General features: G+C 38.2%; 1 protein-coding gene across 2 annotated transcripts in view; it reads right to left on the bottom strand.

Annotated features, from left to right (window-relative positions):
• Nucleotides 1-3,727: 3,727 nt before the first annotated feature.
• Nucleotides 3,728-24,195, bottom strand: part of UMAD1 (UBAP1-MVB12-associated (UMA) domain containing 1) — a 211,313-nt gene continuing 190,845 nt past the window's right edge. For both annotated transcript variants that reach the window (XM_046669425.1, XM_046669427.1), the window contains one exon: nucleotides 3,728-5,594. In XM_046669425.1, coding sequence (XP_046525381.1) covers nucleotides 5,337-5,594 — 258 coding nt within the window. In that variant the 3' untranslated portion in view covers nucleotides 3,728-5,336. The remainder of the gene's footprint in view (nucleotides 5,595-24,195) is intronic.

Raw genomic sequence — 24,195 nt, 5'->3', positions numbered from 1 at the left:
AACTTTGTTTTTGCTATTACTAAAAAAGTCTCATCTATTGTAGAGATGAGCACTTTGTATCATGAGTTATCTTGGTTTTTTAAAGAGGAAAATGATTACACTATAACGTGGCCTCTATACGACTTGCGGAAGAATGACACCATGTGTTAAGTGCAACCGTTATGGGAATAAGGGAGGAAAAGGCCAAGTATCTAAGAGGGCTCCATGTACAATGCAACACTCATGCCCTACAGGGAAGGTCTGCTGTACAAACTGCATGTATAGTCCCGGCAAATTAAGGAGAGATACATCTGATATTTATAGCAAGATGAATTCTAAGGAAATTATAGAATATATTATCATATCCAACATCAAATGGTATTCATCTGCACCATGTGGGATGTTCCAAATTTCCTTTATTAACTTTTATAAAAATGTAAATATGTCTCTTGGCCACCACTGATTTAGATTTGGGAAAGAAAAGATTGAATATTCATGAGTCTCAGTATAAATAAGTAAATACTAAATAAGTAAATTAAGAGAGACATATCTCTCATATGCAAGAATTTCAAATAATTTATGTGGCTACTCATCCCTCAAGGAAGTGGAGCTTAATTCCCTACCCCTTGAGTGTGGGCTATGCTTCATGATTTAATTGCAAAGAGTAGAGTATAAAAAAGGGGTCGGAGAGGGCTGGCCCCGTGGCCGAGTGGTTAAGTTTGCGCGCTCCGCTGCAGGCGGCCCAGTGTTTCGTTGGTTCGAATCCTGGGCGCGGACATGGCACTGCTCATCAGACCACGCTGAGGCAGCGTCCCACATGCCACAACTAGAAGAACCCACAACGAAGAATACACAACTATGTACCGGGGGGCGTTGGGGAGAAAAATGAAAAAGTAAAAAAAAATCTTAAAAAAAAAAAATAAATAAATAAAAAGGGGTCGGAGAAGAGTTACTTAGAGCGGATGAACCTAGAGAACACTACCTTGGCCAGGTGATAAAGGTTAGCACCAGCAGTAATGTCATCTTGATAGCATGTACCCTTGATATGAAATGATCTCATCGAAGGGCACTTCACCTTTGCAATCTTCCAAAAACCCATAACGCTAGTCAAACTATGTGAAAACATTAGATGAACTCCAACTGAGGGACACTCTACAAAATATCTGACCAGTACTCCACAAAACTGTTATGTCATCAAAAACAAGAAAAGTCTGAGAAACTGTCACAGCCAAAAGGGACCTAAGGAGACAATGGTGACCGAATGTAATGTGTTCTACTGGCTGGGATGCTGGAAGAGAAAAAGGACATTAGGGGAAAACTGTGAAATCTGAATAGAGGGAGACTTTAGTAAATAGTAATGTAACAATGTTGGCTCCTTAATTGTACCAAGTGTAGTATAGTAATGTAAGATGTTAAGAATAGGGGAAACTGGGTGAGAGGTGTCTAAGAACTCTGCACTCTTTTCATAACTTTTCTATAAATCTAAAACTTCTAAAATAAAAAATTTATTTAAATTTTTAAAAAGATGATTAACATATGGCTATACTGACTGTAACAGAGTTGCTATGCATCAATCAATACGTCTCTTTCTTTCTCTTTTCCACCTATACCTATCCAACAAACCAGAGGGCATGAAGAGTCATTTTCCTCACACATACTCTTTCACACACTTTATCTTTCAGGCAATGCAGTATGAATGGAGTCAGACATATTCTGAGAGTTTTAGATTTTCCAATAATATTTAGGTCATGCCCTTAGTAATATGACACAAATGCTCAAAAGATAATGTCCACAACCCATATTTCTCAACAGCTTTAAAAGATGTAACATCCTTCAACCAACTATCCAACACACATATATTTCATGTGAATGTTATAAATGACATGATTAATAAGACAATGTATTAATCTCTGAAAGTAACATATTCTTTGCTAGATTACTGAGGGCAGGTTCACTTATTGATCAATTGTTATCATGAGGAGTAAGGTAAGGTCTGATGTACCACTGTTTTAGAACATGGATGAGGTTATTCTTTGCTACTCCATATCTGTCCCTTAGAATAATAGAAAAAAGGTCTCTGGGAATTTTAGAAGAGATTTCTTTCATAATGTTTTCAATTTATCATTTTACTTTGAGAAAGGGGAAAAAAGCGGTGTCAATGAATGTTCTCTTAAAAAAACACTTGTGGGTTTCTAGAATTGTTAACAAGAAATGTGCTTTTGTTAACATTTAATGGTATAATTTTAAAAGTTCAGTTAATCAAAATAAAATTAACCATAATAATAAATTGGTCAGAATTGCCTCTCTAATTCTGTTTTTAGGAAAGGATACAAATGCCATTAAAGAAAACTGAGAAGGAGCCAGCCCGGTGGCATAGTGGTTAAGTTGGCACACTCTGCTTCAGCGGCCTGGGGTTGGCAGGTTCAGATCCTGGTTGCAGACCTATGCACCATTCATCAAGCCACGCTGTGGTGGCATCCCACATACAAAAAAATAGAGGAAGATTGGCACAGATGTTAGCTCAGTGACAATCTTCCTCAAGCAAAAAGAAGAAGATCAGCCCTGAGCTAACATCTGTTGCCAATCTTCTTCACACACACAAAAAGAAAGCTGAAAAAGAATACATGCAACTTCCTGAATATATTTTAGGGTTAAGATTCAGTGAAATCACTTAGACATCCTGTACCTACAGTACCTCGCAATGATAACTTAGGTTAAGGAAAGGGATTATGATGCTTGATAGAGAAAAAAGGTGTTTCTTATGGAATTCTTAACTAAGGAATTGCAGAAGAGTCAACCAACATATTTTAGGAATATTTTTCATAATGAGGTATTTAATATGGAAAAAAAGGGGTGGGAGGGATCTACAATAAGTACAGGTAGCTGTGTTTTACATTACTCTTTACAAAGTTCAGTTAATACACATTTTGTATTTCATTAGACTATTGTGTGCGTGTTTGTGTGGTTAGTAATGAGAATTATAAGAGCTCCCTTTCCCAGAACACCTATGGTGTGTCAAGTTTTATGCTGCCAGGCATTTGACATATACCATCTAAAACCCAACACAGCCCTACAGGTCACATACAATTACTATTTGACAAGCCAGGGAACTAAGGACACCAGAAGTTAGGGGACTGACTCAAAGTCTCAGTTTGTAAGTGAGGAAGCCATTACGAACTCTTTCGGGCTGCCTTAATGACTGTACACTTTCCCAGCAAAGCATACAGCTTTGTTATAATTTATAGTATAATTATTAACACTGTTAAAGTAAATGCTTATTTATTACTTACTAGGTGACTTAAAGCATTTAACCTTTCTATGCTTCACGTTTCTCTTGGGTAAAATGGAGTTGGCTGGTTGATTTCTAATGTTACTTCCGGTTTTAAAATAGCAACATTGATTTTTATACAGGATAAGAAAATTAAAACAGCCATTTTCATAATATTTTTGTTAAAAATAGGTCATTAACACTGGCCCTTACTAAATTTTGTGATGATAGGGATCTATCCAGAGATGTTCATGTGATACCCCCAAATCTCTCCAGTCCTATTAAGCCAGGATTAGTGATCTTACCATTTTTCAATTTTATTCCTCAAAACTTACCTATAAGAGGAAATTTCATACTTTTCTCTGCACTACACAAACTGTTTGCATGCAGGTATGAATAATGAAAAGAAAACCATTTTTCTGGATCTAAAAATAATCAAAATATCAGTTTATTTTAATTCACACTTATTTAAATATAATAATTTTTTGTTGACAAATTAAAACACATATGCATATTTATAACATGTTAGACATAAATATAAATGAAATGTATGAGTATTTTAGAAAAATTTAACACACAAATTGATGAAATGTTTACATTTAGCTTTAAGGTACATTAACACGGATATTGAAAAGGATGTGCTTTTACAAAAACTGCTATAAAACGTTCACATTTGCATTAGTAATAAGTCACATTTCCTAGACTGATGTTCTGTGAAAACTATGTAAAGATCTAATTGACTCATTCACCTCATATGGTGACATTGTTTGTAAGTGAAACATATTTTTGTCAATAGAAATGTTCATTTAACTTTTAAGTAATATATCATTTTTATCAAGACCACGCTACATTTATTAATACAACATGCATAACATTAAAACTTGAATAGTTCAGGTATCTTTATGCACAGTATTTAGTTTTGCTATGGTACTCTATCTTTGAAAAATATACTTAAAATTTGGCACAGAATTAATAAATTGTATTGCTCCTAATCAAAACAAGTGTGATTTAAATTTTCCATGGCATAGTCAGTACTGTATCACAATTTACCTTCCCTTTACAGTTTATTGACCAGTGGCAGTCCTTTTCTCTTTTAGTTGAAATAAATAATGGCTATTCAAGAACTAAAGGCTCTATCTAGTTGTTCTGCCCACACTTTAATTGGAAATGAGTTGATTTCAGTTTTTCTAGAAGTAAAACATTTCCATCTGCATTGTGGCCAACAACTTTCTAAATAAGGGTGTTATCAGCAATAATATTTATCATCGGGTGATTGTTTTTAGGAGGCAGAGAGGTTGAAAGGAAATGCCGATCTCTTCATAAATGGGGAACATAGCAAATGCCAAGTGAGGCAGAAGCAGGGAAAGTTCTTCGGAAAGCTGGTGAGAGAGCGCACTCTGAAGCAGCAACGAGGCAGAAAACAAAGGCAGAACACAGGACTCGCTGAAGGTGGAAAGGACTACCACGGGTTTACAGAAACCGAAATTTATCACTCAAAAGAAACAGCGTCCAGAGCAGTGATGGCATTCTTGTATCAGCAAACTACCACTGCTTTTTAGGAAAAATTTAAAATGTCCACATCAATCTCTCAATCAAGACAGGAGAAGTTAAGCTAACAGGCAAATTTTTTTCTGAATTCATTCATAAACACTGTGGAAGAAGAAAAGGAATAACATTAATTCGAGCTTCCTCCAAACTAGAGAAGAGAATTCACACTCCCTCTGAGCGTAGACTTCAGAGTTGTGGTAACTAAGAAAAATGCCACAGTTCTTTTTCACAGTTCTTCTAAGATACCTCTGAGGTGTTATATTTTGAGAGATCGGTTGACGGAATCAACTCCTTTCATAAAATCTTGATAGCCTAACTTTTATATTTATTATTTGGAGGAAAGGAAGTAGAACTTAAGTTCAGTTTTTATACAAATATACTTTATTCTAAAAAATAGAGCAATGAACATAATATTATTTTCTTTGCTTTATGATCCTTGCTTTTCTGAGGGTTTTTAAACAGCGAAATGGCAAGGAACATCAAACAAGTTAAACAGGCAAACATTTGTTTTAAAGCTGTTAAGGTGCAAACAGACTTACAATTAGGAATCACAGAGCACTGAATTTTCAAGAGTGAAATCATACCAAAACCGTGATAAGTTTTCGCTGACATCATAGGAGAGTAAGTGGTCTGGAAGGTCACTGATGGTGCCCTGCACAGCCAGCACGTGCGGGGCCAAGGTGAAGGGTACGTCGCTCAGAAGCTCAGCCATTAATGAGTTGTTTTCCAGAGTCTGGCCTGCCTTATTTTCCATCTCGGGGCCTGCTACAGTCACACTGGATGAGTTTTCTTTGCCGGTCTAAAAATACATATATATTTAAGTCATTTAGCCCTTATGGACTTTGAAGTTTAGTAATGGTAAATGTGGCATTATTATATCAAAATGATTGAGAAATGTGGAATACATTAATATTCCCAGATTAGAATGCAACTGTTTACTTTGAGAAATACCTCCACTTAAAATGAAGCCTAAACCCTACTCTTACTCAGATTGACGACCCACGGCCCCCTCAGATACAAACGGGCCTTCTTACTAGTGCCCCAGCCCAGATACTATCTACAAAGCCTGTCTCTGCTTTTCCAAATCTGACATAAGCTTTCAGGCTCTAGAGAATTCCCAGCTTCCCTGTGAAGTCTTATATCAACATAGTCCGAAGTGACCTTGCCCACTTCAGAACAATTATGGGGCAAATTGCCTAGGATATTATTTGGTATTTCTTAAATGTGTCCTTGCTAGTTGCTGTTTCGTATGCACGTCTTCTCCCCAACTAGAATCTAGGGTCCTCGAGGGCAAGCAATCCATTTGACATATCCTTGTATTCTCCACTTTGCACACTTTACTGCTTTACCCTAATATGTATTTGAGAATTTACCACTAATGTGTGCCCTAAGTAGTGAGTGAGTGCCTGACTTTCACTGGAACTAACATGTTACGTAAGTTATTCAGATAAGAAGAATTGATATATCTTGTTCAATTTCTTTAAAATTGGTACATCTTGGATACAGTAGTTTACCAAATAGACATGTACTAGGGTGTTCGTAACAGCACTCTATGCAAGCCCAAAACTGGAGACTACCTAAATATGCATCAATAGCAGACTGGATAATAAACAGAAGTATTTACAGCAATGAGAACAAATGACCTGCCACTACAAGTGGCTGAAACCTACCTCAAACCAGCGTAGGCAAAAATTTACTCCCGCCCTCGACCTGGTCTCGTGCAGAATAAAACCCGGAGTCTTTACAGAGGCCTACAAGGCCCTTCACACTCTGGCCCCCGGTACCTCTCTGCCCTTATCCCCAGCGAGTCTGTCCTGGCTCACTCCTTGCCGGTCCCACTGCCTCCATGCTGCTGCTGGGGCGCACCCAGCCTGCTTCGACCTTTGCTTTTCATTCCCTCTGCCCAGGAGGTTCTTCTCCCGGATATACACAGGGCTGCTTCCCTCACCTCCTTCCAAGTTTGGCTTTCATGTCACCTTCTACGCAAGGCCTTCCCTGACCGCCTTATTTAAACCGTATCCTGCCCCTCACCTCCTCCACTCCAGCACAGCCTGTCTCCCTCTCCTGCTTTTTTCCTTTCCACAGCCCTTAGGTTATATAATTTATTCTGATTATCACCCCTTGGAAGCTTAAGGAGTTTTTGTCTCTCATGTTCACTGCTGTATCTCAAATGCCCAGATCAGTGTCTAGTGCTCGGTAAATATTTGTCAAATGGATGAAAGCAGACATGACTTTTGCCTAATGGTTATAAATGCTGATAAATTCTTTAAGTCTAGAGGAGAATGATTTTCTGTGTAAAAAGTAACAATTTTGTAAAACTTTTTATTGAGGTGTAAAATACAGAAAAACGGTACACTGTAAGTGTACAGCTTGCTAAATTTTAACCAACTAAACACCTGTGAGCCACCATCACCCAGATCAAGAAACAGAAATGAGCAGCTTCCGCAGCCCTCCTGGTGCCTCCTTCAGTCACGATCAGCCCCCTGAGCCCTCAGTCACCATCCCGACTTCTAACAGCATAGATTAGTTTTACCTATTTTTGTATTTTAAATGAAGATAATCATACATTATGCACTCTTTTGTTTCTGGCTTCTTTCACTCAACATTATATGTATGAGATTCATCCACATTGCTGCATGTGGGATTAAAAAAATTTTTGAAGAACATATTGTCGCAGAGGAGATACATTCTGACTGTCTTACAAGAACCACTTTGGTTGCTGTGCTGACAGCAGACAGCGGGGAGAAGGGTGGCCAGGGAAGGAAGCAGGAAGACGCCTGGGAAGGAGAGGTGATGGTGAGGTGGATTTGGGTTAGGGTTATGATAGTAAAAGTGAGACAAAATGGTTGGATTTGGGGATAGACTTTAAGGATAAAACCAATAGGATTTGCTGATGGAAAGGATGGTGGGGTATGAGAGCAAGAGCAGAGTGAAGAATGAAGCCAAAGTTTTTAGACTGAGCAGTAAGTATGGAGTCTCCACCTCCAGGGATGGAAAAGAGTGTTGGGGAAGCCAGCTTGGACAGGAAGATCAAGAATTCAGTTTTGGACGTTCCAGGTGCCTAAGAGACATCCAAGTGTAGGCAGGGGGATATAATTTGAGTCTGGAGCTGGGTGAGATCTGGTGGAGAAAATCTCCTTAGAGTGTGTTTGAAAGAGGATGGGGGTAGGAGGGGCGGCCCTGTTGCCCAGTGGTTAAGTGCGCATGCTCTGCTTCGGCGGCCCAAGGTTTTGCTGGTTTGGATCCCGTGCACGGACATGGCACTGCTCATCAGGCCATGCTGAGGTGGCATCTCACAAAGCACAACTAGAAGGATCTACAACTAGAATATACAACCATGTACTGGGGGCTTTGGGAAGAAGAAGAAAAGAAAAAAAATTGGCAGGAGATGTTACCTCAGGCGCCAATCTTTAAAAAAAAAAAAAAAAAGAGGATGGGGGAAAGAAAGTGAAGACAAATGAGAACAAACAATTTTTTGTACATATTATGCTGGAAATGGGAAAAGAGATATGGGTGAGTAGCTGGAAAGAGATGTGGGGTCAAGGGAGGTTTCTCTTGATTTTTCTTTTTGTTTTTTAAGTCGGGAGAAATAATGGTAGTTTATATGCTAATGTGAAGAAGCTCTGAAGAAAGGAGAACTTCGTGGAGATTCTCTAGAGAAAGAACTGCTCTCCTCACAAAGCATCCCCCAACATCTAGAACAGAGGCCAGCAGGAAATATTTGTTTAGTGAATGACTTCAAATTAATGAAGTTTCCGAACACATCCCTGCCAAGAGCTGTCTTTAACTTCACTTGAAAATAACACACCAGAGTACTTTCTTAGGACTGCAGCTAGAACAAGTGTAACCACACCCTGTTATGACAAAGCTTATTAGAAAGGCCCATGTATGCAATGGACAGAACCTGCCTCCTGAAACCTGATTGTGACTTAAATACCGAGTGTCCCTGGTCTGACGAGAGCACTGGGATCAGTGAGTACTGATGCCACAATTCCAGCCTCGGTAAAACGCATCACTAGACACAAGTTTCCTCAAGATTACGGATGCACCAGGGCCCTGGTTACCATGGAGCAGCTTGGCAGAGTGTTTAAGAGCTCAGATTCCAGAGCCCGACTGCTTGGGTGCAAATGCAAGGTCTCCTGCTTATATAATAAGCAAATGGCCTTGGGCAAGTTATTTAACTTCTCTGTGCCTCAGTTTCCTTAGCTGTATTATGAAGTCAATAATAGTACCTATGTCATAGGATTGTTATGAGGGTTAGATGAACCAATGTTCCTAAGCAGGAAGAATAATGCTTAGCACATGTTAAAATAAGTGAATAAATAAAAACTTTAGGAATGTCACATCCCACTTGGCTTTAGATAAAGTTGAGGATCCATCGTTTGTTTTTGACATTCACTGGTGATTCAAATAATCTTACCTTCCCCTCTCCTCTGATATCTTGCCTTCTCTCTTAATCTCATGTGCAAATGTTCCCTAGCTCTGTTAGTCTCATCTCATACTTGAACTTTCTTCTCTTTCTTTCTTGTGCACAGAATGTTCTCCAGCTTCAATAGCCAAATCATCTCCTTTCTTAAACAAAAGCATTCTTGAAATCTCACCTTCTCCACAAAGAGGACCTGTAGCACTTTGCTTCCCAAATACACAACTTCTAAGGTTTAACTCTCTGGCAGCAACATTTATTCCTTTGTTCATGCTTTTATTAATCCTCTTTTCTTTCCTTCACAAATCATTCTTATCTGTCAGAGCGTAATTCCTCAAGGACAAGACTATCTAGGATAATAAAGGAATTGAGTCATGTGGTTTCTGGTTCAAGTTCTCCTGATAAAACTACCATATAATCTGAAGGGGGCTGCTTCATCCACCTGGGCCTCAGTTCTTTGTTCTGTGAAATGAGTGGTGAGGGACAAAAGATGATGATGATGAAGACAACGACTGGCATAGATTGAACACTCACTTTGTGCCAGGCTTCATCTAAACTGTTTAAGTGTTTTCACTCATTTAAGTCTGACAACAGCTCTGTGGGAGGTGTTCTATTATTAGTCCCATGTTAAAAACAAGAGGACACTGAGGCACAGAAAGATTATGGAAGTTGTCCCGGGTCACACAGCTAGTCTGTGGTAAAACTGAGAATCGAACCCAGTGCTCTTTGACGCTCTGCATTCTAAGATCCTGCCCACTTCAGACATGCTTTGGATAGATTGGCTGGCTGAATGAACAAGGGCCTTGAAAATTTAGGGGACAGTATTAGAAAAAAAATGACAGTTACTAACATAGCATATCCTGGCTTAACTTAGAAGGAAAAAAAGATTCTATCTTTTACCTGTAGGAAGAAAAGACTGAGAAAATCATTAAGGTGACAGATCTGAGACTGAAGAAGGGATGGAAAAGCAACCGTGGTTTAAGAGATATTTATCCCTGGGAATGAATCGACCCAGTAGTGTGGATAAACCATGGGGAAAATCCGATGGACAGTGAAACAAGATTGTCTGAGTTGATCATTATCGAAACAGAGCGATAGGAAGGTAATGGGCATGCGCTATAGTGGCCTTTCTACCTTTGTATATGTTTGAAAATTTTCCATAGTAAGAAGTTTCCAAAAATTAAATTAACTTTAAAAATACCATGGACAAAATGTTCCACCAAATGCCTCCTAGAAGGATCTGAATTTCAGCTGTGCTGTACGTATGACTCCAGCATCTATCTCTTAACAGTTGGCTAGAGTGCAACATTACAGTCTCCAAGGAGGCTGCCTGCCCTCTTGGCAGCAGGGTGAGTGCCATGATGCAGCTGCTGTTGGCATGCTGAGAGCTGGAAGGGGAGGAATTATAAGGCAAAACAAGAGTAAGTCACAAAGAAAATGTGAGTCAAAATTCAAGGACCCCACACCCACCAACCCCGATCAGTAAGTCTCTAGCTTGGCAGCCAGTGGCAGCAGAGGTGGGGGCTGAGCGCTGAAACAGGTGCACGAGTTCCCCTGCAAAAAAGCAGCTCCTCTCTCAGACACAAAGCCTTTCAATTTTTCATTTGCATAATAAAATGGGTCTTTAAAGGGAAGAATGAGTATGTTAACCACAATGGAGCAAAAAGAAAAGAATCAATTAACCTTATGGTTAATAGCCAGATTTTTAAAAATTACTTCAAATATTATATTCATAAAGCATATTCATTATTTTTGTGATTAATCCTGTTCACAGAAATGCTGCTATGATAATGCTCTTGAGTATAAGTTCCTTCATATAATCTAACTTTCATACTTGTTTTCACATTAGCGTTTGCCCTTACATGGTTTAAATATGAATATACCATGTCAGAATGGTTTTTTAAATCTTAGGGAGAAAATAAATTTCCCTATCTTTATCATTACAACAAACGAAGTTAACAATTATGTTGTCGTGTTTGTATAAAACTTATTTCTTGTTCATCAGTTAACCTGTTCAAAAATGGATAGGCCAAGTTTACCTTGGGTTCCTCACATTCCATTATCTTTATTTCAAATAATTCTAAGAGGTTTATAGGCATTATTCCTCCCTTTCTTGCAGAGAGGCTGTAAAGACTCATGAGGTTCAATCTGTAAAATCTTCTCAGAGCTTAGGAAAAAATACACTCCAAGAACACAAGGCACAGAACATTTTTTAGTAAAAGCTTAGAAAAATGAAGTCACTTTCCTAGAGCAACAGAAGGTTAGTGGCATCCTTGTGAACCTCTCTTGAGCGTTTGAAAGCAAGGAAATGCAGGTTTAAGAACAGATAACTATATTTTCCTAGCACAAAAGCCCCAGTAACCACCATGAAATCTATTACGGGGTGCCAACTTTGCAAACCCGCTAACAATTGGAGACTTCATCTTCTTAGCCATACCTGACTAAAGTATGAATGTTTTGTTAATATGAACATCACCTATATTTGGCATCTTTTAAAACCTGCTTTTTTCTGCAACTGGTGCCTCAGATAAGTAGAGACAAAATAGTGTCGTATAAAAGCAAAATATTGAAGCATTAAAATTTAGAAACCAGCCTTAACCAAACAGTAAGAGAACCTATTAAAAGAACATGAAACCAGGTATAAAACACCCATCTAACACATTCAATTTACATGCAAAGAAGGTAGCTATCTCACGCATATTTCTAGGGAACAGAGTTATAGTAAGGAGAGGTAATAGCAAGCTCAGGCTGTCTGTGCCTTTAAATTCTAATGTCTATAAATAAAAGACATGTTCCTTTGAACAATAGCCTGAACAGGCAACACTGTCACTTTATCTCCCCAGATAACTATCCATTCTATTCTGGCTTCAGCTGCTATCCGCTTGCATTACATCAGCATCTTGATGGGGGTGGGGTGGGGGGCAAATCCGAGCCAGAAGCATCAGCGGACAAGAGGTTAGGAGAAGGTGATCCAAGTAATGGCACCGTTAAGGCAGTACTCAACTTCTTATTTTTTTCTAAGAAGCTAGCTGTTAATAAATGTCTGGCTAGCTGATAAAAGCCCAAGGATTGGTCTCTTACACCTACGTAAGTCCTAAGCAATAGTCTCCTTTCACTCGGGAGAAATTTTATTGTGAAGGTAGAGACTGTTTCCTATTTTTCTGCATATCCCCACTACCCAGAACAATAGTACCAGAGCACAGAACAAGTGCTCATTAAATATTTTTGAACAGCACTGAATCTGGTCCCATGGTTTCTCAGATACTCTAGGCACCCCACACTTGATTTTTTAAATTGAGGGGTTAAGCCAAAGAAACAAACAAAAGCCCAGAACACTTTACCACTGATACAGATAAACAGGTGTAAGAAAGCTGAATTTACTGAAAACCTATGTGTTCCATGTGACCTGGGCTCCTGGTTCAAGGAAACTCTATATTTGAATAGAAACTAAGAAGCTACCTTAGAAAATAGATATTTTCTTTACTCCCTTTCCTTTCTGATCTCTGACATCATTTACATTTTGGCTCATGGTTTTTTTTTCGGTATTTCTTCCCTTTTCTCTTTTCCTTTTTCCCTCAGTACTTCCACCTGCTTGTGCTCCCTGCTTCTCCCATCTTTCTTTAAAAAAGAAAAAAAGTTCTCCTGACTTCCTCTTTTCAGAACTCCAGCTAAATGCATACAAGTGAAGAAGGGGAAGTGAGCCGGCTGTCACTTGCTTCTGTCATCTGTTCCATGTATTCTTGGAAAAGTGGCTTGACTAAAGCCGGAAAATCTTCTGTACTAGCCAACTAGATGAGGGGGGATGGGGAGTGGAAAGAGGAAAGAGAAGCATTTTAGGAAAGGAACCGGCAAGAAACAGTGTGTTCAATGTGGGGATCCTGTTTAATGCTGGTTTTGAAAATACAAAAGGCTGTTCCAGTGATTTTTTAAAAAGTTATTTTAAAAGTCAGTTTATAGAAATTCATGATCTTTAACCTTAAGCAGTCCAGACATCTCATATTTTCCCAGCAGGCCTTCCTCCCTCATTCTCTCTGGCACATATTTCATCCTTTCTCTTCTGTCGCCCTGCATCACCACCTTCCTCCCCACTGTCAGCAGGGGGGCTAGCCTCCTACTTAACAGAGAAATAGGAAGCATCAGGTGAGGATCTCCTCTACCTGCTGCACCCAAAAAACTTATCTGCATTTGCACCCATTTGTGCTTCCCTCCTGCCGCAATGAGCAAGTTCCCCTCCTGCTACCCGAAGTTAGTCCCTCCCCTGGTGCTCCGCATCCATCCTGTCCCGACTTTTCAAGGACACGGCTTCATCAATTTAAAGGTGTCTCCTGACTGCTAATCTTTCATATAATCAATTCACCATTTACCGAGAATTCTCCTCCATCTATATCGCCCATTGGCATCTCACCCACTGAGCTCTCACACTGTCTACTTTTTTTCAGAGCCAGGCCGACAGCACTGTTGATACTCGCTATCTGCTTCACTCTTCGCCCACTGCAATCTGCCTTCTAGCTCTGCCCCTCTACTACACTGCTTCCTCCAAGGTTACTAATAATCACTCTTTTGCTAAACTCAGATGTTTTGAAGTGCTAATCTTATATGACCTCTTTGTTGCACTTAAGACTGGTGACTCTCTGAGTTTTTATTTTTTGGCTTCTGTGTCACTTACTTTGCCTTCTATTTGTCTATTCTTTTGTCTATTTCTGAAATGATGGTGGTATTCTCCAGGGTCTCATTTCTGTTCCTTTATTTCTCTTAGTCTCAACGCACTTCCCTGGATGAGCTTCTCCACATCCATGGTGCCTACCGCCCTACTCCTCCACTCCCGAAAAGTAGATAAGAATGGAGATATGTGCATGCATCGACACACACACAATGTCGAACCCAGATTTCTTTCTAGAGCTCTTAACCCAGATGTTCAAATCCTATTACGTATTTTCTTTTGGATATTCATTAGGGATTTTAAACTCAACATGTTCTAAACCTAGCTTTATTTCCTTTCCCAACTCTACCACAAACTTAATGCTCTCCTAATATTTGCTGTATCGGTGAAGGTTGCTAAGATGGTTGCCTAATACAGAAACCTAAATTATCTTTGACCTCTCTCACCCTCTCACTTCCTCCATCTAGTAACTGACCGAGTCCTGCTGATTTTGATGTTTCTAATGTCTCCTCAAGTTTATCCATTTCTCTTCAAGTTCGCCATCACTCTCCTAATGCAGGCCGTATGCCCCTACGCAACATTCTCCCTATCACTGGTGATAGCTAAACCATATGTTCTTCCTTGCTCAAAATTCCTTGATGCCTTTGGAGAACAGAACAAACTCCTTATCGTAGCACATAAGGTATGACTGGCCTTGCTTACCCCTCCAATTTCTTTTATTACCATTCCCTCAACTCCATCCACACCAAGCTATTTGCTATTATCCAAACATGCTAGCCTCTCTAGCTCTGAGCCTTGGCTCATTCAATTACTTTTGCCTAAATTAGGATATCTTTCTCTCTTCTTCGACTCTCTTTATCTTGCCTTTAGGATGCACATCAGGACTCTTTTAGAAAGATTTCCCCAAGCAACTCCTCAAACCTGGGTCAAGTGGCTGTCTGTGTATTGCCATAATAGCCTGTGTATGCCTCTCTCACAGCATAGATCATACTGGAAAGAATTCTGTGTCACCCTCCTAAAACTATGGGCAGCTCAAAGCCAGGGACGATAGCTTTCAGCTCCATTTCCCTAGCAATCCCAGCAATGCCTGGCTGATAATAGGTGATCAACACATGTGTACCGAATGACTAAATAATTTAAATTTCTTCATAAATTTTATATTCAAATTTATTCAGAATAAGCTAGGCATTATTATGTTGATCCTAAATTTCTGCATTTTTTTTTTGTTTCCTAACAAGATTTTACCAACTGTTTTTCACATTATCACCAACATGGTGAACTATGGATGGTATTAAATACAGATAGAACTTAAAAGTAGTTTGAGACCCCAGCTACATCTATTTCCTCAAGAATGGGAGGGGTTGCTCTTGACTTGCCAAATGAACAACTTCACAAATATGTCTCCCAATGGAAGTTCAATGAGGTCCTGCTCAAATGTAGATGAAACTGGGAAATATTTTTACCATACACCCACCCTCCTGTCATGGAGAGAGAGGAAGAAGCTAACCTTATCTACTCCAAATTCCCCTTAATCAACTGTCTGTTCAGACTGCTACTACAAACTGCCATAGACTGAGTGGCTTATAAACAACAGTAATTTATTTCTCACGGTTTTGGAGGCTGGCAAGTCCAAGATCAAGGCGCCAGCAAACTCAGTGTCTGGTGAGGGGCTGCTTCCTGGTTTATAGACTGCCTTGTTTTGGCTATAACATCACATGGCAGGCCCAGGATCACTCTGGGGCCTCTTTTTAAGGGCACTAATCCCTTCCATGTGGGCTCCCCTCCATGACCTAACCACCTCCCAAAAGCCCACCTCCAAATACCCTCACAGTGGGGAGTAGGTTTCAACATATGAATTTTGGGGAGACACGTTCCCCTGAGAGCATCAACCTGCCTTTCACAGCTCTTCTCTCCCAGGAACCAGTATTTCTCCATAACTCCATATGTGGTCCAGTCTCAAGGAGCTGCAGTGTAGCCTATGCTTGGGAGCAGGGCTATGGGGGACAGCCCAGAAACAAGGTGGGAGGACTAGGTAAGCACTGGAAGGGGAGGAAAGCCTCCGAGATCAATAGGAGGGTAGGAGAGGGAATGGGTAGATAAATTCTATTTAACTTCTGTCCAGCTCTCTTAAAGAGAAAAGCCTCTTTCTTACTTCTCTGGTTTCCATAAAAAGGGATTTTTCTCTAAGTACCTTGGCCTTCTGCCCCCCCGCTATTCCTCCCCAAGAAGGTAGACTGAGTGACCTGGTTGGTCGATGACAGCCATAGGTCCATGTTTCTAGATGGAAGGAGCTAAACCATCCAAGGTCCTGAGGCCTGGGGAGAGTCTCTTTCTCCTTCTCTCTCTACTTGGACCAAGGGAGACAAACAGCCAGAGTCAGAGTGTCTGCTGTGCTGACTTAAACTTTCCCACAGGTCTAGACACAGGTGGCCTTACTGGTCTCACTGGGAGTGTGGAAGTCCTTTTACTGGTCTCACTGGGAGTGTGGAAGTCCTTTTTAGCTACTACACTAAGCTGCCTGCTCCAACCTAGGCTGTATTAGTCAAAAGCGAATCATCTTGTTTCTCTGTTTGCTGGCTCTTTGGTCTTATTGCTCCATTGGCCCAGGATGCAGGTGAGGAAAAGGGATGCCCTTTATTACAACATTAAAACCCAGCCAATTTCTACTTCCCAAAGCAATAACATTTACACCGAAAAACAGAGGCATATTAACCACACCAAAACAAACAAACAAAAACAACAAAGTCATGCAGATATTAAACGACCTGGAAATTAAAAATATAATAAACTAATGGTTTTTAAAATGTACATGCCCTACAGTACTCCATGAAACAACTTACTGGTATGATTTTAATGGTTTCGTAATTAATTTTAATCTGTGGGATCAGAAAAGTTCTAATCAAAATCTTGGAAAAATGACAACATTTGTTTAGTGCTTTACGCAGTTTTCGAAGTGATTTCACATACACTATTTCATTTGAGCCTCACAACCCCCTAAATTTGATAGGGAAACCATTGTTTCTATTCTCACCTTCTGAGGCTTAAAGTTTAGTGACTATCTAAGATCACACCACTAAGAACTGGCAGAGACTTGTACTCTGGGTCTCCTGACTTAGAATCCAGTGCTCCCCTCTGATGTAAAGGCCAACATCAAGGGAAATAATTTTAAAGCTTACTTTTCTGGTTGTATTTTTTTTAAAGGACTTAAGTTTAGCAATTTCCCTATGGACAAGTGTTGTCTGAGGTAGAAGATGAAGGTCCAAAAATGCAGACTATGCCACTATAGAAACAGGGTTTAAAGTTCCGCTTCAACTCAGCATCCTATCTCCAGGTTAGACGTGCCAAGCTCGATACAGTATGTAACAGCTCAGAAAACCACAGCATCTGATCACAGCCGTGGTTACACAACGGCTTAGGCTTTTGTGCATGAATTCTTCAAGCTTATTATGTATACCACAGGTCTGAAGAATTTGATATCCCTTATTAGTCACACTGGATTCTACTTAACTTCCCATTTATATAGCTTTATTGATGTTAAATATCTATTCAACTTATTCAGAATGCAATGCAACACAATCATATTTTTTCCAGATAATTTCAAAGGAAAACAATGAAAAGTGATCTTGCACATCTCCTCAGCACACTGAATATTAATTTCATTCAAATGAATGATTTTCATTTTGTAAAACAATAAAGTACTTCAACCGTCTGTATATACAATAAGAAAGGAAATGGAATACTTTCTATTTTTAAAGCTGGTAAGAAAATATAAATACATTATACTCATTTGTTTTTACATAATTAGATAGACATCACTTATACGATATTGATTAAATGGAAATAAATAGCATAAGATACTAGTGGGAAATACAAAAAGAAAGTAAATCTAAAAATACTAAGTTGTAGCTACATGCTGTTTTTTTTGGCATGTGCTTTGATGGAATGAACATTTGACAAATTCATAACCTAAGTATAATATATATTTTTAAGAACAAATATTTAGATATTATTATAAACAATAAAAATGTAATTATTTCATGTTAAGGTGGTTGTTTGAAGACAGAAAGCTAATCTGTTTTGCTGCTCTTAATTGATACTGAAAAGTTTATATTGTCATTGTTTCCACTATTATTATGCAAAAACATAAATATAGAATTTTCAGTATGTAGTTAGAATTGTCATCTCCAGAGGCAGAATTCAAAGACAATTATCGGTAGGACCTCATGTTCACCCTACATAAAAACATGTTTCTAATCTCAGGAAACAAATAATTCCTTAAGAAATGAGAAAATATTGGATAAGAAAAGCCTTATTTTCTTTGTAATTTGAATTTGATGTGTGGAATAGTCCACACTTAAAAATACCATACTTGGTGAATATCATACACAGATGAAAGTGAAAGGAAATGCATCACACCACACTGAGCACAGAAATTATGAAGGTGGGCCAATTAAATTCCACCCAGAGGGCCTATGAGTGATGCTGTGACCCACACTTGCTGCACCTAACCCAGAACTCCACTAGAAAAACACCATTTGGCAAACTGAAGAGGTGGGCAGAAAGCTGTGTCACTCGACCTTGGCTCTCATTTGCAAAAAGGTTGTACTTCAAAATAGAAGATGAGGTTGGAAAAGTAAATACAGCTGTGTTTTCTCCACCCCAGTGTGAGAATGAAGGGGCTGTTCGGAATGGCGAGAGGCAGAGTCTCTTCTTGGTGCGCACTCAGAGCCCAAAAAGAGAGTGCTATGATTTCATTTTATGGCTAACTCAGGATATTTTTTTATTGTGGTAAAATATACACAACATAAAATTTCTCATCCTAACCATTTTTAAGTGTATAGTTCAGTGGCATTAAGTCCATTCACAATGTTGTGCAGCTATCACCACCATCCATCTCTAGAATTTTTTCATCATCCCAATTAGAAACTCTGTACACATTAAACAACTCTATTCCTCCCTTCCCCCAGCCCCTGGTAACCTCTATCTTTATACTTTCTATCAATTTGCCTGTTCTAGGTACCTCATATCAATGCAATCATACAATGTTTGTCCTTCAGTGTCTGGCTTATTTCACTTGGCATAATGTTTTCAGGGACCATATATGTTGTATCATCTATCAGAATTTCATTCCTTTTTAAGGCTGAATAATAAAATATTCTGTTGTATGTATATAGCATATTTTGTTAATCCATTCATCTGTTGGTAGACATTTGAGTTGTTTCCACCATTTGGCTATTGTAGGACAATATTTTAAAGCTGGAGTAAAATCAACTAGATCGAAAACCTAGGAAATAATTCCAAAGGGATTGTCAGGATTCAATAAGTATAGGAATACAGGATACTTAGGTATGTGGAAGCAAGTTGGCAAAAGCTTGCAGGAAACAAACTATGGTTCCTGCTTATTTTGTGTTATCAATTTGTTTAGGTACAATAAATTTGTACACTTTTATAATCACACATTGCTTGGCTTTAAAAATCATAATTAAAGTAAGGCTTGCCAATTGAATATTTTATGAATTAAAATCTGAGTATAATTGATGGCATTTCAGTCCTGCTTGAAACAGCTCCATAATCTCTCAGACCTTCCATGCACAATGTAACGCTCCACTGTAATTCTTTTGTGTGTAATCGTAAGGGCGCAATTACCTGCTCTTGGGAGAAGTCTACCCAACAAAATAGAGAGTAAACAATGCTAAGAAATGATTAAAAATGAGAAGTCACAATCATATCCAAAAAAATCATGAGAGGAAAATTTAAAATTCACATATCTTAATAAATTTTTAAAATTTTATTTAATTAAAAAATTTAAACGTCTCAATAGAGTAACAAACTTTATGTACATGCCCTTGGAATTGCTCAAAGGAAAAGACACAGTGAGGTTTAAAAATGCTTTCAGATTAACAACAGAAGTTGACTAATGTATAATCAATTCTCAGAGTTACCCTTTTTCAAGATTTCTAAGTTTTTAGGGAGAAGGAAGGTAATCATCAGAATATATACTGTTACTTGTACATCAAGTTGAAAATTAATCTGCAAGACTTAGTAGAAAGAGCACTAAATCCAAGTTCCAATGACTCCTGCCTCTAGCTTATGATGCGACGTTAAGCAAATCATTTAACCTTTCTGTTTTCAATGAACTCCTCTGAAATATGAGATGATTGGACCTGATGATCCAGCTTTAAAGTTCTCTGATTCCAAGTAGACTCAGACTCCAATATTCTGCACTAGTAAAAATTCTTAAGGAAATAACACCAATCAATATAAATAATAACTGTAGAAAGAAAGTATCGACTGATGGGTGTATATCCTGAGAAGAAACTCATAGCTCAGAAGGTACTCCAAACGTTATGAAAAGGATTCCTATCTTGGAAGAATACTTAACTTCACACTGCTCTTGATAACAAACAAACAATTAGGAGTCAAATAAAAATACAGAAATGTGCCAATGTTCTAACAAGTTATGGCCTAAAAACCACAGATATAATTATTAAGAACTCAATGTATTTTCTCAGGTCAATGACTCCACAATAGAGATGAAATCCTACATATTTGCTACAAATATATATAGGAAAATTATTATAATAATAGTATTATGATCAGAGTAACAAATTAAATTAACCATTAAACATTAAAATTATCTTGAATATCAGTGATTGAAAAAAGCAAATTTAGTCATAGGAGCTGAACTCTGGTAAAGAACAGTACTTCGGAGCACTTTCAAGTTGTGGAGTTTCTATTATGAGAAATGTCTCTAGGAAATCTGGACAGTTGTGTTCTTCAAGATTTTTTGTTTTAATTCTATAAATGGCAAGATGACACACAGAATTTTCCTGGAGTTCGTGGCAAAATCTGGTAGAGAAAAGGGGATTAAGAAAGATGTAGGTGTATGAAAGAAAGCAATTCAGTGGAGGGGGGAATGACTGGTTGTCAGAAGTGAAAGCGCAGAATCCATCTGCTAACGGACAGAAACAGAAGGTGGGACGTGACAGCGAAGAGCTTCACAGAGTTCCTTTGTGGCCGCCAGGTGACTTCACCATGGGTTGGCCTGGTTTTCACGATGGCAGAACCAGGGAACAGCAAGGTCTCTCAAAGGGTGGGAGGAAGAAGGAACACTACACTCTCTAGGACCCAGCCGATTGCTTGGTGGTTCTTGGTGAGCTGAGCGCTAGTTTTCAAAGGTCTGATATTTCACCTTAGTTTCTAAGTAGTCCATTTTCCGAACCTAGTACGGATTTTCCTTTAGCCTTCTAGAAATAATTGCTATGGCTTCAACTGCCAAAGTGGCCTAAAAATAAACACCTGTAATTTCCGAAAGGGTTCTTAAATGTATGGAATCTATACTCAGAGTGCAACAGAATGTCTGCTTTCTCTCCCATGCCTTCTTTACACGTGAGTTGATAATGGGAATTCTCTGAAGAAACTAAATAACTTAGGGTCTACCTCAAGAGGGTGGAAATAAGGGTTTAGATAATGAGCTCTGATATATACTAATAAGTAAATTATATTAATCATTACTGATTCTAATTTTATTAAATACCTATGTTTGCTACCACAGATATCAGTTCACATTTAATGAGCACTTATTTACCAGTCACTGTTCTAACCTATGTTATCTCATTTAATTTCTCCTGTATAATATAGGTACTATTTTCATCTCTACTTATCAGATGGGGAGTACTGAAACACAGAGAATTCAGTCTAACTCTGGAATTGCACTTTTAGCCACTATTCTATGCTGCCTCTAAATCTGACACAGTCTAAAGAAACTTCACTTCATGCCTAGTAATGTGGTATAATCGTTTCTAAAGAGCAAAAGTATCTTCTTCAGAAAGGGTTGTAGAATACTTTTCTAGTGACACTACTTTCTTTTTATTTCAAAACAAAACAAGCAAACAAAAGCACATGGACTGTGGAAGACACTGATTTTGGGGGGAAAAAAGGGAAAAAACATGAGGTGTCGTATTTTGTGTCATTTTTATATCCAGCTGCACATGCTAATTCTATGTGGATCTTAGAAACCCTGAAATTACAGACTGTTCAGACTATTTTAATCCCTAAAAACACTGTTGTGATGTCTGAATAATATATTTTTTTTAAATAACCTTTTTACCTTAGCCAAATATATTCCAGTTAAACTTAAGAACTTCAAGCAACCACATACTGCCCTTTGTTCAATGAAGATGACTTTTCCTGAGACAAGCCCTCTGTGGCCAACCGTCCAGTGACAGGGACCGACTGCATTCAACTGTCCACATTCTCTAGGCTATGGCACTTGGTGAGCAAGGGCAATAAGGTGCCAGGTGACTGGAACCTGGGCTGCAACCTGTTCTCAGAAAACAGAGAGGATACTTTGCCTTTAACAGGCTCTGGGTCTACTTAACATGATTCTTGAACCAACTATGCTAAGAGATTATATCACAGGCAAGAAAAGAGAATGAGAACATTTCCGGGTCTCAATATAGTTGCAAACTTCTGGGTGGAGCCTTAAATGTAGGAAAAAAGGGGAAGTACATCATCACTATTTATGCCCAAAGGAGCAGAAATAAAAGTGGTGCTTTCATGCTCAAAGTGTACAGCTGATTTTTAAAAAGCCCGTGAGTGTATTTTATTTCCTATTTATTTAATTGCTTTGAACTAAAACCTAAACAAAAATTGATTAAAGTGATGTAGCTCAAAATAGAAACTTCATGGTGATTGCTTCAGAAGATATAAAAATTATCAGGATCATCAACTAGAAAAAGTAAAGCAAATCACAAGTTTAAAAATAATTTTAAAATTCTGCGTAGACAATCACTGAGAGGAAAACAAAAATATTTTCACTTGCACAAAAATTTACCCAATTGATGCTATTCCTTCAGTTTTCTATTTTGCAACTCAAAAAGCTAATTTGTTTTTGAAAAGATATTTGTACAGACAATATGCTTTTTTGTAGCATGAGCTTTGTACTGTCCCCTAGTATAGTTTACATGAGTTTAAGGAAAATCAATTAACGTAATACAACACATCAATAAATAAAAAATAAAAGCCACATTATCATCTCAATAGTCTCAGAAAAAAAACACTTGAAAAAATTCAATACTCTTTCATGATGAAAATACTCTTAACAAATTAGGAATTGAAGGGAACTTCCTCAACCTGATAAAGGATATCTACAGAAAAACCAAGGTAACATTGGTGAAAGACTAGACACTTTCCCTCTAAGACTGGGAACAAGATAAGGATGTCCACTTTTGCTCCATTTATTCAACATGTTACTAGAGGTTCTAGCCAGGGCAATGAGGTGATCAATCAATCAATAATAAATCAAAAAAAAAATAAATAAAAAATAGCATCGATTGGCAACAAAGAAGTAAAGCTATCTCTATGTGAGGATGACATGATCATGTATATAGAAAAATCTAAGAAATACATCAAAATACTATTAGAACTAATAAGTTCAGCAAGCTGCAGGATACAAGATCTATTGTATTTCTACACACTTGCAATAAATAACCCAAAAATGAAACTAAGAAAATAAGTCCACTTACAATAGCATCAAAAAGAATAAAATATTTAGGAATAAATTTAACAAAAAAGTATAAAACTTATACTCTGAAAATCTAAGTAAATGGAAAAAATCCCATGTTCATGAATCAGAAGATGGTATTATTAAGATGGCAACACTTTGCAAATTCTTCTATAGAATCAATGCAATCCCTATCAGAATCCCAGGTGATTTCTTTGTAGAAATTGACAAGCTGCTCCTAAAATTCATATGGAATTGCCAGGCACTCAGAATTGTCAAAACAATCTTGAAAAAGATGAACAACATTGGAGGACTCACACGTTCTGATTTCAAAACTTACTACAAAGCAACAGTAATCAAGACACTGTGGTACTGGCATAAGGGTAGACATATTATTCAATGGAATACAACTGAAAGTCCAGAAATAAACCTATGTGTCTAGGATCAACTGATTTTTGACAAGAGTGCCAAGACCATTCAATGAGGAAAGAACAGTCTTTTCAACAAATGGTTCCGGGACAACTTGATAGTCACATACCAAAGGAAACTAGATCCTTATATCACATCATATAATGAACTCGAAATGTACCAAAGTCCTATAAGAGCTAAACCATAAAACTCTGAGAAGAAAACACAGGGGTAAATCTGTATGGCCTCAAATTTGGCAGTGGATTCTTAGATATGACACCAAAGCATAAGCAACAATGACAAAAAATAGATTAGACCTCATCAAAATTACAAATTTGTATGCTGCAAAGGACACTATAAAGAAAGTGAAAAGGCAGTCTGCAAAATGGGAGAAAATATTTGCA

Source organism: Equus quagga, chromosome 8 (genome assembly GCF_021613505.1).
Source record: "Equus quagga isolate Etosha38 chromosome 8, UCLA_HA_Equagga_1.0, whole genome shotgun sequence".
NCBI classification, from domain to species: domain Eukaryota; kingdom Metazoa; phylum Chordata; class Mammalia; order Perissodactyla; family Equidae; genus Equus; species Equus quagga.
Note: the sequence above shows the minus strand (reverse complement) of the source record. Positions and strands in the feature narration are given on the sequence as shown.